The sequence below is a fragment of the Mobula birostris genome, chromosome 12 (genome assembly GCF_030028105.1).
Source record: "Mobula birostris isolate sMobBir1 chromosome 12, sMobBir1.hap1, whole genome shotgun sequence".
Taxonomy (NCBI): Eukaryota; Metazoa; Chordata; class Chondrichthyes; order Myliobatiformes; family Myliobatidae; genus Mobula; species Mobula birostris.
The window spans coordinates 102,380,225-102,399,615 of NC_092381.1; the positions used below are offsets into that span (position 1 = coordinate 102,380,225).

A 19,391-nucleotide genomic window follows, 5' to 3' on the forward strand; every position below is an offset into this window, starting at 1 on the left:
TTGACATTTATTCCTTTCCTTTCAAGCAGGATCACCCAATCGAGTGGTCTTTGAGTCTAGCAATTTTTTCTACCACTTACTCTCCTAATGCATAGCCTTAAGGTTTTCAATACCATCCTGAGTGTTCCTTCTCTCTAAACAGTGCTGGGCCAGAAGTCCCAAGGAGTCAGTCGGAAGATTGAATTTCTTCAAGGACTGAATGTAACTGGGACACTATTAATAGAGATTTTGGGCTGGGAGAGAGTTCTGATATTCCTTCCTGGGAAGGTGCAACATTTTGCAGAGGCAGTGTTGGTGGTTGCCACTGCCCTCAGTTCCCAGCTATAGGAAATCTGGGTCTCTGTCACATAGATGAAGGCAGGCATTTCTGCCTGTAGCATGACAAGTTCTGTTCCAGGTCTGAGGACTTGATCTTCAAATACTCCTGAGACTGATTTGCTAGTCTCAGTTTGCTGAGTGTTGGTGGCTCGTGTTGTGACTGTCACTTTTTGGTTAATACTTCACTGGCAGTCCTGGTACTTTTACAGCAAGTTTGTTCCTGTAATTGTCATGGTAACCATACAGACACCATCTGACTCACGTTACAGACAGCGAAGCAACCAAAAGCTGAATGTTCAGAGAATGGCCTCTGTGCAATGTTCCATCTTTTTTTTAAAAGCTGTGACGACCACGCGTTGCTCTGAACATGAAGATTTTACACGACCTGAAAACTGCATGGCATTTTATATTAACATTATATAAAAGAAAACTCCAGCTGTGTGGCAACAAAGGCTATGTGCGCGGGAGCATTTTAGTTACTGTGCCGCTGTGCACCCACGCAGCTGAAAGGAAACAGTGCCTTGGTGGAACCTTGTTGAGGTTTCAACACTTGCATTTCCTGACTTTACAAATTTACAGCCATGGTGTCATAGAGTCACAGATCACCACAGCACAGAAACAGGCCTTTCATCCCATTAAGTCTATGCTGATGCGTACTGTGCCTAATTCCATTGACCCACACCTGGAACATGGCCATCCATACCTCTCCCATCCATGTACTTATCCAAACTTCTTCTAACTGTTGCGTTAAACCTGTACACACCACTCCCACTGGTGACTCGATCCACACTTGCAATACATTTTAAGTCAAGAAGTTTCTCATCAGGTTCCCCTTAAATGTTTCATTTTTCACACTTAACCTTTGAACTCTAGTTCTAGTCTCACCCAACCTCTGTAAAAAAAAGAAACAAACAGGAGAAAATCTGAAGATGCTGGTAATCCAAGCAACACAGACAAAATGCTGGAGGAATTCAGCAGGCCAAGGAGCACCTATGGACAATAGTACAATCGAGAAAGATAAGAAGTCAAGCTGCAGTTTCAGAAAGAGCACTGTTCTGCATGCTGTTGATAAAAAATCTGATAATGACGAGAGTGACTCAGGACTAAGTGGTCTTGAGATTTACAATGTGAAAACTAACAGGAGACAAGCAATATGGCTTGCACCAGAAGTGAATGGCAAATTAATTGAATTGGACACTAGCTCAGCTGTTTCAGTCATTGAACAAAATGAGTCTGAATAGTATTTAAATACTGAACTGAAGCATGCAGATATCCAAAAAATACCTGTGGCTGCCAAATCTCAAGGTCAGTAATTTATACATCCTTTGACTTGAAAAAGTAATTTGTGTGGGAATGATATTCATAACAGTGAAATACAACAAACAACAACCTATGTTGGGTGTGTATGTAGTAAAAACAGGAGGGCTAGTATTGTGGGACTGTGATTGGCTGAAACAACTGCAGCTTGATTGGAGATCCATCCACCATTTGCATATCACATCCAGTCAACCCAGTCAACTCAGAGCCAGTTGAGAAAGGTACTGGATGATGGCACAGCAGTGTTTAATTATGTCATTGGAAAACTCAAACAAATCGAGGATAAAATTGTCTTAAATGAAAATGCCACACCCAAGTTTTTCAAGCCCTGTCTGGTTCCTTATACCATCCATGGTAAAGCAGCCAGTGAATGAGATCGAATGGAGGTCTGAAGAAATTCTTTCCAAGGTTGATTAGAGCCCAAGGGCAACGCCAGATGTCCCAGTAGCCAAGAAGAATGGGGCTGTCAGGATCTGTTGTGATTTTAAGGTCACCATTAACCCAGTACTGAAAGTAGATCGAGACTCTTTGCCCAGGATATAAGATATCTTCGCAAATTTTTCTGGAGGGAAACACTTCAGCAAAGTGGACTTAGCTGAGGGCTACCTACAGATGGAGATGGAAGAAGAGTCCAAAGTGTTTCTCACCATAAACACTCACAAAGGGCTTTATCACTATAATTGGCTTGTTTTAGGAGTAGCTTCTGCACCTGCACTCCTGCAGAAAGCTATGGACCAGATGCAGTTGGCTGTCCAGACACTCAGTGTTACCTGGATGACATCATTGTTACTGATGAGGATGACAGGGAACATCTCCAAAATCTCAAGACAATGTTAAAAAGATTAGAAGATTATGAGCTCAGAGCACAATGCAACAAATGTGAATTCTTTAAACAAAGCATTCTTACTGTGGTCACACCATTGATGCACAAGGATTACACAAGTGTGCTGAGAAAATACTAGCAGTGGTGGATGCCCAAGGCCAAAGGACGTGTCAGCGTTGTGGTCCTTTTTTGGATTTCTCAATTACTATAACAGATTCCTGACAAACCTGGCTACTGTGCTCCGTCCCTTGAACTCATTGTTACAGATTGGGAATAAATGCCAGTGGACAATGTGAGTAAGGAGCAGTGTGAAGAGTCTTTCCAAAAGGTGAAGGAAATGGTGATATTAGACACTGTACTCAATCATTATGATCAGCGTTGTCTAGTGAAGCTTGCCTCTGATAGGTATCTTTGTGGGATAGGTGCAGTCATGTCACATGTTGTGAGTGATGGAAGTGAAAGGACCACAGCCTTTGAATTGCATTAGCACTGCAAAGAAAGATTACGCAAACATTGACAGAGAGGCCTTGAGTATGGTTTGAGGTGCAAATCATTTCAACCAGTACTTGTATGGGAGAGACTTTACCCTCATTACTGATCATCAACCACCAGTGTCCATTTTCAAACCACAGGAGGCTGTTCCACTAACAGCAGCAGCACGAATGTAGAGATGGGGCCTGTTTCTTGGAGGACGCAATTACAACATTGAATTCAAGAGGACAACTAATCATGGAAATGCTAATAGATTGTCCTGTTTACCCTTAGAAAAGGAACTACCTGAAAAAATTACAAACAAGGCACTCCCTTTGATGTATTCTCTCCAATGCAAATTGAAAGTCTCCCTATTACGGCCGAGATGATTCAAAGGAAACCAGAAAAGGCTCCACACTGTCTCAGGTCTACACGACAACTCAAAATGGCTGGAATGTGCATTAGAAACTCCAGTTTCCCCATTTTGGGGTTGCCTTATGTGGGGACTGAGAGTTGTTGTACCATCCAAGCTGAGAGCTGAAGTGTTGGAGGAGCTACTGTAGGTGCCAATCATCTAGACGTGGTCAAAATGAAAGCGTTGGCTCACAGCTTTGTCTGGTAGCCTTGACAGATCAGCAGTTTGAGCAGTTTGCCATGCACTGTTCGGGAAGAAAGGTGTCCAGGGCTGTCAGACACTCTTCCTGTAGTCCCAGAGTTAACTCCTACAACCAGCATGAGGACTCAGAACCTAATATTCTTTCACAACCACAAGCCTCAGCTCCCTGGTCAGGAAAGCCATTAACCCACAAGAGTAAGAAATCCTCCAAAGCAAATAAATCTTTAGGCCTGAATGGAACAATTTAAAATTTACCATGCTGTGGATGTCTATATAGTGGTAGTATTATAGCATATAATATGTGTGTATATATATATATATATATATATTTCAAAAATAAATAAATAAATATGATACATAGATGACTAGAGAGCAATATGTTGCATATTTGAGTTGAGATGCATTCCATATTGAGTTAGAGTTTATAGCTAGGCACAGAGGAGTATTGTGTATGTAATATTTTAGTAATATTTGAATAATATTGTAAATATATTGTTTGATTCAGCATTCCTTGTTGTTTACATAATTCTTTATGGGTTATATGTGAAAGTATATGAATGGCATACGCCATTGCACTACCACTTCATAAGTGCGCACCTCGCTAAGTAAAAACCAAACATACACAAGTTATCCCCAGCTCTGTGTTTTTCTTTCAATTCGTTTTTGGAGTTAAAAAACTTAACAGATATTTCAGGATTTCTATTCAGATAGGAAGAAGTACAGCTGGATACAGAGAGGAATTAACATGGAGTGAACTTAATCGTTGGCAGCACACCAGTGAAGAGGAGCTTGGAGGACACGTAACAACAACAACGGCGTTTGATAACCATTGTGAGACAGTCAGCACTTATCTAGTGAGAGGCTTGGCTTCCCTGCCCTGTTAGCTGGTCTGAGGAGACAATTGCTGACTAAGACTTTCTCTATTGTAGCTCTAGATTCCCCAAAGAACCTGACGGCCAGTGATGTGAGCCAGAGGAGTGCAAGAATTTCCTGGCAGGCTCCTGAGGCTCAGATTGAGAAGTATGTCCTGGTATATGAGGACAGCAGTGGGCAACGGAAGGTAGGCCTGGGCAGCATGTACTCCACAACACAAACTTAGAAACAGATCAACAACGGGGCAATGGTTCTGTAACCTCCATCTATATTAGATTATGAAGACACGTAGTCCTCTTTTATTGTCATTTAGTAATGCATGCATTAAGAAATGATACAATATTTCCTCCGGTGTGATATGACAAAACACAGGACAGACCAAGACTGAAAAAACTGACAAAACCACATAATTATAACATATAGTTACAACAGTGCAACAATACCATAACTTGATGAAGAAGTCCATGAGCACAGTAAAAGTTCAAAGTCTCTCAAATGTCCCACAACTCACGCAGACGGGAGAAGGAAGAACTTTCCCTGCCATGCCCGACCACAATCCGACTCTAAGTCATCCGAAAACTTCGAGCTCTAATCAGCTCTCCGACACCGAGTACTGAGCGCCATCTCTGTCCGAACGATTCGACCTCAACCTTGGTCGCCAACAGCAGGCAAGGCCGGGGATTTTGAGGCCTACCCTCTGAAAGATTCCCAACCACGCAGTAATGACAGCGCGAACGAGCGTTTCAGAAATTTCTCCAGGTATTCCTCTGTGCTTTCACGTCCATTCTCTATCAAATCAGAATTGTCCACGGTCCCTATTTAACAGATACAATATCATTTTTCACCGGAGGGCTGCGCTCTCTCTCCTCCCACCACTGAGCTTCTACATCTCGGTGTGAGGTGAATCAAAAGGAGCATCGCATTGGCAGAAAGACCCTGCCAAAGTTTTACAGAGCAGGAGACCAAGTGTAATAGGAAGAGTGGGAACATTCCCTCAATATCCAACCATCCAGGAAAAATCACTTCCCTTGTTCAACAGAATCCAATGCCTATACTCACACCAAGACACATGTGGATTGCCCCACAATCCCATGCTGACCTCTCAGATGTTGACTGACCCTACACTGACCTCCACAGACTGACCTGACACTAACTTCACAGGTAATGCCCCAAAAAGAGTAGCATCTGTGTTTAAAGATCCCCACTACCCAAGACATGCTCGTTGCTACCAATAGGGAAGAGGGGCAGGAGGCTGAAGACACACACTCATTATGTCAGGAATAGCTTCTTCACCTCCACCATCAGATTTCAGAATGGACAATAAACCCATGGAGTATTTAAACCCTCACTATTTAGCTTTCTTTTTAAATTTGCTTACTTATGCATTTTTAATATTTCTTATTGTAACTGATAGTAATTTTATGTATTGCATTCTACTGCTGCCATGAAACAACAAATATTATGACAGACCTGCATGTCAGTGATAACAAAACAAACTCAGATTCTGATTCAGTCACAGACAGGCCCCACACTGACCTCTCGGACTGAGTTCCATGGAACAAACTGGTCTTATGGAGCTCACCCCTCTCCAGTGTCGCCTCATTCCTGACACTTTGTCTTGCTAAATCCCCTCTGCACGCTCTCCTGTGCAATCATATCCCACAGTGTGGTGACCAGAATTGCACACTGCTTTCCAACTGTGACCTGACCGATGTTTTGAAGCTGTACCATACCCCCCCTCAACTCAAATAATCTTGATTTAATTAAAGCAACATTCCGCCTGGACCATCTCTGCCATCTCTCTCCCATTTCTTCATCTTTCTCAGGAGACAGATTGTCCACCAACATCTGTTACAAACCCACTGACTTCCTTGAACACCTCCTTCCACCTTGTCACTTGGAAGGATACGATTCTTTCTCCTGGTTTCTCCATTGCCATCACATGTTCTTAAACATTTTTGATGATACAGCATTCTAACAGCCTTTTAGCCAAATGAGTCCACTCACCCAATTATACCAATTAACCAACTATTGTGACCAATTAACCACCTAAATAGTACGTCCTTGGAATGTGAGAGGAAACGGGAGCTTGGAGAGAACATACAAACTCCTTACAGACATTGGTGGAATTAAACATAGAAATCTACAGTACATTACAGGCCCTTCATCCCACCACGTAACCTACTCTAGAAACTGCCAAAAATTTCCCTCGCACGTAGCGCATCGAGCCCAAATCGCTGGCACTATAATAGCACTACACTACCATGCCACCCTGAGCTGAGGCCCTCCATCCCGGGATGTCTTAGACGTTCTCTTTTTTTCCCAAAAAATTATTCCCACCCCCAGATGAAGTCCTCACATCTCCCCTATTTCCCCCACTTCTGCCTTCATATCATCCCGCCCCAGAGAAAACAAGGACAGAGTTGCCCTGGTGCTCACCTTCTACCCACCAGCCTATGCATCCAGCAGAATATTCTTTGCAAATTTTTGCCAACTACAATCAGATCTCATCACCAGGCATTTCCTTCCCTTCCCATTCCTTTCTATCTTCGACAGGGATCACCCTCTCTATGATCCTTCCCCATCTTTCCCCTTCCCAGGCATATTCCTCTGTATCTATCAGAACTTTACCTACACCTTCTCCCCTACCAGCATCTCATACCCTAAACAGTTCTTCCAGGTGAAGCAGCAATTCACATGTGAATCCTCTGGCCCTGTTCATCACATACAGTGCTTTTGATGTGGTCTAATCTACATCAATGAGACCGGTCACCAACTGGGTGAAGTTTTTGCTGAGCACCCTTGGTCCATTCGCTGTGGCAGCTGAGAACTCCTGGGTGCCAGCTATTTTAATTCCCATCTCCATTCCCACACTAACCTGACCTATCTCTCCTTGGACTTTTCCACTGCCAGGGTGAGGCGAAACACAAGTTAGAAGGAAAACACCTCATGTTCTGCCTGGTAGTCTAGAACCAAACGGCATGAACATTGAATTCTCTAGCTTCAAGTACCCCCCTCCATCCCCATCTACCAAGTTCTTTCCACACACACACCAGCCCCATCACCCTGTCCCTTTCCTCAACTCTCCCACTCTCTCTGGCCCATTAGCCACACACTCCTCCCACTGCTTCCCCTTCCTCACAATTCACATCCATATGGTTATTGTACATAATAAACTTTCAGGGTCGTCATACCAAAATATCACTCATCACAGGCTTCCAGTCACAAAGGTAACACTCATTGTCTCCCATTACTAAACCAACTTTGGGTCCAGGCAGCTCATGTGCAGGGAACTGGGCAGTCAAAGCTCGAGTTAAAAAATTCATCTTGCCCTTCATTAAGTCCCGAAGGTCTATATAAAACTCCTTGTGCAACGATGGTGATTTTATATATTGGTGAGAGTGCTCATGTTACAGAACATGTCCACTTCCTCCACCCTATGGAAAAAAAATGTCTCTACTCATCACTTCTGAATGGCTTTGCTTTCATGATATTACTTTCAGTACATGGCTCTCAAGTGAGGCACTTATGAAGTTGAACGATGCAGAAGTAGGACCGTGTTAGGTTGGGGATGGATGTGATAGTATATGTAAGGGGTTTCTTCTTTTTTGAATCAAAATGGATTCTTTGTTATGTTAATCTTTTATGTTACTGTGTAGGTTAATTAAAATGGCTTCTTTGTTATGTTAAATGCTGATAAAGTCTCTAGCTAGCAGTTTGCTTGGGTTATAATATAGATAACAGAGTGAATGAGCCAATGCGTGTCCATGTTATTCTTTCTGGGGGTGATATGCTGTCTCATATGGCTGGGAACCAGGGGGTTTTGGAGGGAGTAGGAGGAGAGACCGTGAGGACAACGGACATGTGGGGAAAGCTCAGCTTGATCACTCCGGGTGGTCCTGAGCTGTGAGTCGAAGGGGTCCGGGTGGTCCTGAAGAGGTCCCGAGCTCCAACGTGTGCACGAAGAAATTGAACTTTGATAAGTCTGGCACCTTTTCCATTCCTTTTTTGTATTGAACTTCTATTAATCTCATAAACTTAGTAATATCTATAAAGTGTAATTGGTAAAACATACATTGTGTGCTGGCTGATGATTGATGTTTGAAGCCGAATCAGGTGGCATTTGTACAGCAACCAACGTAACCGGGAGACAAGCTGGGCTAGATAAATACCAGCTAATATAGCTGAGCGTTACAGATGCAATTTACTCCAACTTTCCAATGCACTCTTATAGGAACTGATTTTGGAAGCAGAGGATACTTGGATACAACTGGAGGGCTTGTTGGAAGCCACTGAGTATACACTGAGGCTTCAGTCTGCATATGATGCTCTACGGAGTTTACCAGAAGAAATTATTTTTACCACAGGTAGGAGAATACGAAAGCACTGTTATCTACCCAATATTGAGGTACCAAATACTGTGGCTACTGAAACCTGAAATTTAATCATGTAATTTCAAAAATATTGATACCGCATGACTGTGGTTGGAAAATAAGTACTTCAGGGTACAAGCTGTTGCCAGGTTATGGACATCCCTACATTCTAAAGAACTCCCATAGCAACATCAAATTCAAGAGTCTGACAAATATACCTAATTTCATTCCTGCAAACAATAGAAATAGTTTCCCCTCTCTCTACTTTCAGTAATTGTCCTTTCTTTATCAGTCTCATGTGCTTTTGATCCCATTCATTATAACATTATGGAGCCCCCTTTATATCCAGCATTCCCTACCCTTGCTATCCTTACCTTTCACACTTACTGGACCATGTTGGCCCCGACCTCGACTGTCTCCTGTGTATAAGACTCCCAACAGATGTGCATTGCTCTCAGTTGACTTTCACCATGTCCTCTTCATTGTACATTGATCAGCCTCCTATTAATATAGAAGCTTAAGTTCTGGTTCATTCTCATCCCTCTCCATAACTATGTTGAAACTTAGAGAATTATGATCATTATTACTAAAATGCTCCCCCCACTGAAATTCCACCACGATTTCCCAAGATTAGGTCATGTGTAGTCCCTTCTCAACTAGGACTATCTACATGTTGTTTCGTAAACTCATGCCCTCTTGACTTGATATTTTCATCCTGTGAAGAAGCTCCTATTAACCCTATGTCTCCCATAATATCACAAATTTCCTTTTGATCTCCCCTCAGTCTCCAATGCTCCAGAAAAAACAACCCAACCCTAACCCTAACCTATGCATATAGCTAATTCAAGTAACAGCCTAGTAAATCTCTTCTGCACTCTTTTCTTCCTGTAATGGGGTGACTAACACAGAACATAATGCTTCAAATGTAGCCGAATCAAATTTGATACATTGCTGAGTTCTTCCAGCATTTTGTGTTTGTTGTTGGAGATTTCTAGCTTCTGCAGAATATCGAGTGTTTATTGGCTGCTCCACTGTGAAGCTTCTCAAGATATGCTTACCCTGAAGTAGTTCAGGTGGTCTTTTTGGGTGTTCAGTGGGACCCCTCAGTGAAAATTGTATGAGGCATACGTAAGCTTTTTCCACAAGGCTTCAATAAGTTTAAATGAGAGGGGGAAAAGTTTAAAGGAGATGTGCAAAGCAAATTATTTTTCTCACAGAGTGGTGGGTACTTAGAACAGGGTGCTGGTGGGAGAAGATACAACAGAATTGTGTTTTATTTGGTGATATAGCACAGCAATTGGCCTTTCCAACCCAAATGAGTCTGCACTTCCCAATTTCACCAAAGAACCTACCAACCTGCACACCTTTGGAACATGGGAAGAAGTGGGATCACCTGGAGGAAACTGATGCAGTCTCGGGAAGAAAGAACCAGCGTCTTTACCTTCAGGCAGCAGGAGAATCGAACCTGGGTCACTGGTGCTGAAATAGCATTGTGCTAATCGCTACACTATTGTGCTGCCTTGACATGCTGTTGGATAGACAGATGGAGGGAATGGAGGGATATGGATCATTTGCAAGAGTTGGGATTAGATTAATTTGTTATCATGGTGTATACATTGTGGGCTGAATCTCACCCTTGAGAGGAATGAAATCAAAAATATAAATACAAATAGAGGGATAGGTTGCTTGGTAAATCATCTCTAGTGTTGCTGAAAATTTAACAGCTGAGCTTACTGTAGCCTGACAACCTGGATGTTATGAACCATTCTTTTGTATTTCAGCAAGCCGTCTCTATCCTTACCCCTGGGACTGTACTCAGCACCTACTCAATGGAGACACAATCAGTGGCATTTATAATATCTATATCAATGGAAAGCCACAGCAAAACCTTCAGGTCTTCTGCGACATGGTGACTGATAATGGGGGATGGACAGTGAGTAATGCTTCACTCTCTCTCTCTGTTAATTGCGCAATGATGTTGAGATAGGTGATGTCAACACAACATTATCTCTGTGATGAGATCCTGATCTGCATGTAATGAATTGCTGAATTAAGTGTTTTTGTTCTTGTTGGTTCCAGTGATTGGCTCTTCCTAAAGTCATAGAACATGGTACAACAGTACAACATAAGAAACTATTCTTTTCTGCCAATGTAATTTCTTTATCCCTCCATTCTCTGCACACTCCTGTGCCCTTCGAAAAGTCTCTTTAAAGCCACCATTTTTATCCACCACACCTGACTGCATATCCCAATGACCCACCACTCCGTGTTTAAAAAAAACTTGCCCTGCATATACTGTATGCTTTGAACTTCCTCCTTCACCTTTAAAGCATGACCTCTTGTATTCATCATTTCAACCCTGGGAAAAGATACTCGCTCACTGCTCCATCTGTTCCTCTCATAATCTGACATATGTACTTCCATCAGGTCTCCCCTCAGCCTCTGCAACTCCAGAGAAAACAACCCAAGTTTGTCCAATCTTTCTTTATAGTATTTGTCCTTTAATCCAAGCAACATCCAGCTAAACCTCTTTTGCACCCTCTTCAGAATTTCCACATCCTTCTTATAATGGGGTGACCAGAACTGCATGCTATATACCAGATGCAATCTAAGCTGAGTTTAATAAAGTTTCAACATAATTTCCTGACTCTTGAAATCAACGACTTGACTAATGAAGGCAAGCATGACACACATCTTCCTTATCATTCCATCAACCTGTGATTCAAGCTGTCCTACTGGGCCAGTGGACAAGAAGTTTCACCGCTTTCTCAGCCCAAGAAGAGTAAAGTGGAAACAAGTCTTACTGGGGGAACCAAGTCATCTGCTGGAGTGCAAAAGTCATTCTACTGGTGGAACTGAACCAGCCATCTTACAAAGAAAGCAAGTCATCCTATTGAGGAACAAGTCAAAATGGTGGCCAACACATGTTATCAAAGGCAGAAGTTGACTGTACTTGGAACAGCAAACAATGTCACATGAGCAGTGTCACGGCATCAATTGTAGCAAAACTAGGGAAGGAACAGATGGCAAGTCATCAAAGGTACAAAGTTCATGATATTTCATCTCACTCTGTGCCACCAGGAAACAAAAGAAACAAGCCACAATCTGTCACTATCAGTGACAGTCCCACCTGACCGAACACATGAGTTGGAGGCATGGATTCATTATTGCACCGGAGACCCCTCAACTCATAGATCCTAAACTGGCCCTCTGTAAAACAACCTAGTTGAACAATATTTTCAATGACAATCCCCTCAGAGCCATACATCATGGAAACTGGCAATTCAGCCCAACTCCATGCTCATAGATACCCACCTAAAGTAATATTATTTGCCCATGTTTGACCCAACCTCATCTCAACCTTTCCTATCTATGTACCTATATGAAGTTCTGTTAAGTGTTGTTCTTGTAGTTGCCTCAGTCAGCTCTTTCCATATATCCAACAGTGTTTGGGAAAAGAAGCTGTCTTCTCAAATCTCATCTTATCTTAAATCTTGATTTTCCAAACCTGGGTAAAAAGACAGAGTACACTCAGCATATTTATACTCCTCATGATTTTATTCACCTGGTTGGGTTGAGTCGTTCTCCGATCTTGGCAATCTATTTGCAAACATTTTGTCACCATACAAGGAGACATCATGAGCATGCTGTTCATTTGTAGTGTGTCCTTTGAATGCTTGGCCTTTATAGACTTATCAATCAGCTGATTATGGAAACCCAATTGTGACGTAGGAAGGGGGGTCTCGTCGCTGATTGGCTGTGCATTGTGATCTGGAATTTTGCCCGTATTGGCTCATAAACAGGATCGAGGACTACATGTCTGTTTGCAGAATTGTTCACAGAAAACCACTCTTATAGGAATTCTCTTGCATGCCATGTGTGTTTGCTTGCACCACAACTTTCACTGATGCCCAGTTGAATTGGTGCCCCTCTCGATCTTCATGGGTAGAAACGAGAGAGAGTTGGTCATGCTGCTCCACAAACATTTGATGTTCATGGATCTTAGACAATTCCAGAAGCTACACGTTTTCTGAGTTATTTCCATTTTATACACCTCTACAAGATCACCACTCAGTCTTCAGTGCTCTAAGAAATAAAGCCCTGGCCAGGCCAACTAGCCTAGCCTCTATAATTCAGGCCATTAATTCTAGCAATATCCTTGTAAATATTTTCTACACTATTTGCAGATTAACTACATACTGTATTTCCAATAACACATTGACCAAAACTGAACTCTGATCCAAGTTTTAAAGCTGTAGGCCTCACCTACGACTTGTAAAACTCTGTGTGCCCTGACTGACAGAGACCAGCAATTAAACGCCTTATTCATTGCCCTGTCTGTGTATGATGCTGCTTTCGACTAATTATGCACTTGTACTCCTTGGTCCTTCTGTTCTATTCATAGCATACCATTCACAGCAAGGATGTAATGTTAAGACTTTACGAAGCACTGGTGAGGCCTCACTTGGTGTATTGTGAGCAGTTTTGGGCCCCTTATCTTAGAAAGGATGTGCTGAAACTGGAGAGGGTTCAAAGGAGGGTCACAAAAATGATTCCAGTATTGAATGGCTTATGAAGAGCATTTCATGGCACTGAGCCTGTATTCGATGGAATTCAGCAGAACGAGGGGTGACCTCATTGAACCTTATCGAATGGTGAAAGGCCTTGATAGAGTGGATGTGGAGAGGATGTTTCCTATGGTGGGAGAGTCTAAGACCAGAGGACACAGCCTCAGAATAGAGGGGTGTCCTTTTAGAATGGAGATGAGGTTGAATTTCTTTAGCCAGAAAGTGGTGAATCTGTGGAACTCCTTGCTACAGGCAGCTGTGGAGGCTGTCTTTATGTATATCTAAGACAAAAGTTGATAGATTCTTGATTGGTCAGGGCATGAAGGGATATGGAAAGGAGGCAGGAGATTGGGGCTGAGAGGAAAACTGGTCCTAGAGTATGTCATATGCTGGTTTTATTTTCTAAAATTCATCAATTTTCAATGGGAGTCCTCACCCCGCTTTCCGAATTGATAAGGATCCCTTTTATGTTTTGAAACTAATGGAAATTTATGCATTCTTTGATAATAAATGTACTTTGAAAAACACATTGAGCCAGGGATAGGGATAATTCGTGTATGTTTAGTTTTTCTTTAGTAAAGTGCACACTTTTGACATGGTGGTATAATGATGTATGCCATTCACATGCTTTTACATATAACCCATAATGAATTATGTAAAGAACAAAGAATGCTTAAACAATAAATTTACAATATCACTCAAATATTGCTGAAATATTAAATATACAACACTCCGCCCTGCTTAGCTATAAAATCCAATTCAATATAGAATGCATCTCAACTATATACATTATACTTTCAGGACATCCACAGTATAATAAATTTTAAATTATCCCGTTCAGGCCTAAAGGCTGTGGAGGATTTCTTACTCTTGTGGGATAACATCTTTCCTGACTAGACAGGCCACTCTGCTTGGCAGGTGAGACTTGTGGACGTGAAACATTGTCAGTTTCTGGGGTCTGCTCTATGTTGTTTGTAGGAGGGGACTCTTGGACTGCAGGATTTGGTTCTGACAGCTCTGAATACCTTTATTTTGATGTGTTGGCACCCCGAACAGGGCAAGTTGCTCGATCTGCTGATCTATGAGGCTCCTCCAACACTTCAGCTGTCAGCTTGGATGGTACAACAGCTCTCAACCCCCACGTAAGGCAACCCCAGTCAAGGGCAAGTTCACTCGGGCACAGCTAAAAACGGTGGAACGGGAGGTTCTGCTGCACATTCCAGCCATTCTGGGTTACCAGGTAGACCTGATACAGTGTGCGGTCTTTTCAGGTTTCCCTTTGGATCATCTCTGCCATAAAAGGGAGCCCTTTGATTTACATTAGGGAGGATAGATCAAGAGGAATGTCCCCTTTTGTAAATGTTTCAGGTATTCCCTTTCCAAGAGAAAATGGGACAATCCATCGGCATTCCCATAAGCAGTTGTCCTCTTGAATTCACTTTTGTAATTGTGCCCTCCCGGAAACAGAACTTCCTTCTGCATTTACGCTGCTGCTGTTAGTGGAACAATTTTTTGTGGATTGAAAAAGGACACTTCAGTAGGACCTACTAGGTCTTACACAGTGAGCAGCAGGGCACTGAGGAGTGTGGGAGAACAAAGGGATCTGGGAAAACAGGACCATAATTCATTGAAAGTTGTATCACTGGTAGATAGGGTTCTAAAGAAAGCTATTGACACATTGGCCTTCATAAATCAATATATTTTGAGATTAGATTATGAAGACACGTAGTCCTCTTTTATTGTCATTTAGTAATGCATGCATTAAGAACTGATACAATATTTCCTCCGGTGTGATATCACAAAACACAGGACAGACCAAGACTGAAAAAACTAACAAAACCACATAATTATAACATATAGTTACAACAGTGCAACAATACCATAACTTAATGAAGAACAGTCCATGGCACAGTAAAAAGTTCAAAGTCTCTCAAGTGTCCCACATCTCATGCAGACGGGAGAAGGAAGAAAAACTCTCCCTGCCATGCCTGACCACAGTCTGACTCTGAGTCATCCGAAAACTTCAAGCCTCCGATCAGCTCTCCGACACGGAGTACCGAGCACCATCTCTATCCGAACAATTCGACCTCAATCTCGGTCGCCAACAGCAGGCAAAGCCAGGGGTTTTGGGGCCTTCCCTCCGGAGATTCTCGATCGCCCAGTAACAGCGGCAGCGAACCTGCGTTTCAGAAATTTCTCCAGATATTCCTCTGTGCTTTCACGTCTGTCTCCATCAAATCAGAATTGTCCACAGCCCCTATTTAACAGATACGATATCATTGAGTACAGAAGATTGGGTGAGGTTGGGTGGGACTACAACCAGAGGTTATGCTTAAGGGTGAAAGATGAGAAGTTTAAGGGGAACATGAAGGGAAACTTTTACTTAGAGGGTCATGTGAGTGTCGAGTGTGAGTGTGAGCTCGATTTAAACGTTTAATAGCAGTTTGAATAGGTACATGGACAGCAGGAATCTGGAGGGCTATGGTCCTGGTTGTTGGGAGTAGGCAGATAGAACCTGTTCGGCAACAGTTGCCTGTCCCAACTAAGTGGCATGGTGTCCCAAGTAAAATAAGGGATTCCCGGCAATTTTCATAATTAGTTTTTGTTCTTTAAGATTTGTCTCAAGTTAGCAGCTGTCCTAATTAACCAATAGTCCGGATAACTGGAATCCTCAGTACTTACAGTTATCGTGTTTCTTAATTATAACTATGTTCTTTATCTTTTGTGATTTATTTGTATTGCATTGTATCTGGAGTAACAGTTGTTTTGTTCTCCATTACACTTGTGTATAGGAAGTGACATCTTGAATGTTGAATCCTGCGAATCAGGCGATTCGACACATTGAGTCTACTCTACCATTCCACCATGGCTGATTTATTACTCATCTCAACTCCACTCTCCTGGATTCTCCACATAACCTTTGACCCCTGACTAATCAAAAACCGATCAACCTTTACTTTAAATATACTCCATGACTTGGCCTCCACAATCATTTGTGACAACAAATTTCACAGATTCACTATCCTATGGGTAAAGAAATCCTCCCTCATCTCTGCCCTAAATGGATGTCCCTCTATTCTGAAGCTATGTCCCCTGGTCCAAGACACCCCCGCTATAGGAAAAAACTTATGTATATTCACTCTATCTAGTCTTGTCAATATTCGATAGATTTCAATGAGACATTCCTTCCTCATTCTTCTAAATGCTGAAAGGTTATCTTCATACATTAACCCTTTCATTCCCAGATCATTTTTGCGAACCTCCTCTGCATCCGTTCCAATGCCAGCACATCTTTTCTTAGATAAAGGGCCAAAAACAGCTTACAGTACTCTGACTGTGGTCTGACCAGTACAATATAAAGCCTCAGCATTACATCCTTGCTTTTATATTCCAGTCCTCTTGAAACGAATGCTAACATTGCATTTGCCTGCCTTATCACCGACTCAGCAGGCAAGTTAGCCCTTAGGGAATACTACACAAGTACTCACTTTGCATCTCTGATTTTAAAACTTTCTCCCCAATTAGAAAATAGCCTACAGACATAGAAACTTCCCTTCTACCAAAGTGCATGACCATACAATCCACTATGCTGCATTCCATCTCCCACATCTATGCCCTTTCTCACAATTTGTCTAAATCTTTCTAAAGACTCCTTGCTTCCTCAGCGCCAACTGTTGCTTCATCTATCTTCATATCATCCACAAACCTGACCACAAAGCCATCAATTCCATCATCCAAATCATTGAATGTAATGGGTAAAGAAGGGGTTGAAGCTGCCCTGCTGAACACCACAATTCACTGGCAACTGTTGTGACCGTGAACGAGGTCTCCGGATATAGCTGGTGGATATAGAAGTCCTTATTCTGCAAAGCAAGCAGCAGACATCATTCTCCATAAGACAATAAGATATAGAAGCAGGATTAGGCCATTTGGCCCATCGATTCTGTTTGCTATGCCATTTCATCATGGCTGATCCATTTTCCTTTCAGCACCAATCTCCTGCCTTACCCCCATATCCCTTCACCAATCAAGAACCTATCAGCCTCTGCCTTAAATATACATAATGTCTTGGCCTCCACAGCTGCTTGTGATAAAGAATTCCACAGATCCACCATTCTCCGGCTAAAGAAATTCCTCCTCATTTTTTTCTAAAAGGACTCCCCTCTATTCTGAGGCTGTGTCCTCTGGTCTTAGACTCTCCCACCACAGGAAACATCCTCTCCACATCCACTCTATCAAGACCTTTCACCATTTGATAAGTTTCAATGAGATCACCCCTCATTCTTCTGAATTCTAGTGAATACAGGCCCAGAGCAATCAAACGCTCTTCATATGACAAGCCATTCAACCCTGGAATCATTTTTGTGAACCTTCTTTGAAACTTCTCCAGTGTCAACATATCCTTTCTAAGATAAGGGGCCCAAAACTGTTCACAATACTCCAGGTATGGTGCTTTATAAAGCCTCAACATTACATCCTTGCTTTTTTTCCTAGTCCTTTTGAAATGAATGCTAATATTGCATTTACCTTCCTCATCACAGATTCAACCGGCAAACTGACATTTAGGAAAACCTGCACAAGGACTCCCAAGTCCCTTTCCTCCTCAGATTTTTGTATTTTCTCTGCATTTAGAAAATAGTCAGCCCTTTCATTTTTCCTACCAGAGTGCATGACCATACACTTCCCGACACTGTATTCCATCTGCCATTTCTTCGCTCATTCTCCAAATTTGTCTAAGTCCTTCTGTAGCCTCTCTGCTTCCTTAAAACTACCTGCCCCTCCACCTATCTTCATATCATCTACAAACTTTGCAACAAAGTCAGCAATTCCATCATGCATATCATTAACATATAATATAAAAAGAATTGGTCCCAACACAGACCCCTGTCAACACCACTAGTCACTGGCAGCCAACCACAAAAGGCTCGCTTGATTTCCACTCTTTGCCTCCTGCTTTATCCATGCTAGAACCTTTCCTGTAATACCATGGGTTTGTAACCTCATGTGTGACACCTTGTCAAAGGCATTCTTAAAATCCAAGTTTACATCATCAACAAATCCTCCTTTGTTTATCCTGCTTGTTATTTCTTCACAGAATTCCAACAGATTTGTCAGGCAAGATTTTCCCTTGAGAAAAACAGACAGACTACAGCCTACTTAATCATGTACCTCCAAGTACCCCAAGTGCTCATCTTTAATAATTGACTTCGACATCTTCCCAACCTCTGACATTAGATTAACTGGCCTATATTTTCCTTTCTTCTGCCTCTCTCCCTTCTTGAAGAATAGAGTGGCATTTGCAATTTTCCAGTCTTCCAGAAACATTCCAGAATCTAGTGATTCTTGAAAGATCATTACTAAAGCCTCCACAGTCTCTTCAGCCTCCGCTTTCGGAATGCTGGGGTGTTCACCATCTGGTCCAGGTGACTTATCCATCTTCAGGCCTTTCAGCTTCCCATGATCCTTCTCTATAGTTATGGTTGAGATGTCTTACCAAAGTCTGCCTCCACAAAACCTCCACTAACTGTACTGGCACTCTGGTTCCCATCCCCCTGCAACTCTAGTTTAAACCCCACTGTGCAGCATTAACAAACCTTCCCGCTGGGATATTAGTCCCCCTCCGGTTCAGGTGCAAACTGTCCCTTCTGTACAAGTCCCACCTTCCCTGGAAGAGAGCCCAATGATCCAAAAATCTTATGCCCTCCCTCCTGAGCCAACTCCTTAGCCACATATTAAGCTGTATAATCCTCCTAATTCAGGCCTCCCTTGCATGTGGCACGGGTAGCAATCTTGAGATCATGATCCTGGAGATTCTGCCCTTTAACTTAGCACCTAACTCCTCGAACTCCCTATGCAAAACCCTGTCTCTCATCTTACCCATATCATTGGTACCATGACTTCTGGCTGTTCATCCTCCCACTTAAGAATGCTGAGGACTTGATCCAGGGTATGTTGGGAATTGGCACCCATGAGGCAACATACTGTCCGGAAATTCTCTCCCACAGAATTTCCTGACCGCTTTCTTGACTAAT

General features: G+C 42.4%; 1 protein-coding gene across 1 annotated transcript in view; it reads left to right on the forward strand.

Moving 5' to 3' along the window:
- The window catches only part of tnr (tenascin R (restrictin, janusin)), a 165,619-nt gene that overhangs the window by 92,351 nt on the left and 53,877 nt on the right, over positions 1-19,391 (forward strand). Inside the window, exons 12-14 of the mRNA XM_072274562.1 lie at positions 4,475-4,605; positions 8,653-8,785; positions 10,573-10,724. Of these exons, the coding sequence (XP_072130663.1) occupies positions 4,475-4,605; positions 8,653-8,785; positions 10,573-10,724 (416 nt within the window). The remainder of the gene's footprint in view (positions 1-4,474; positions 4,606-8,652; positions 8,786-10,572; positions 10,725-19,391) is intronic.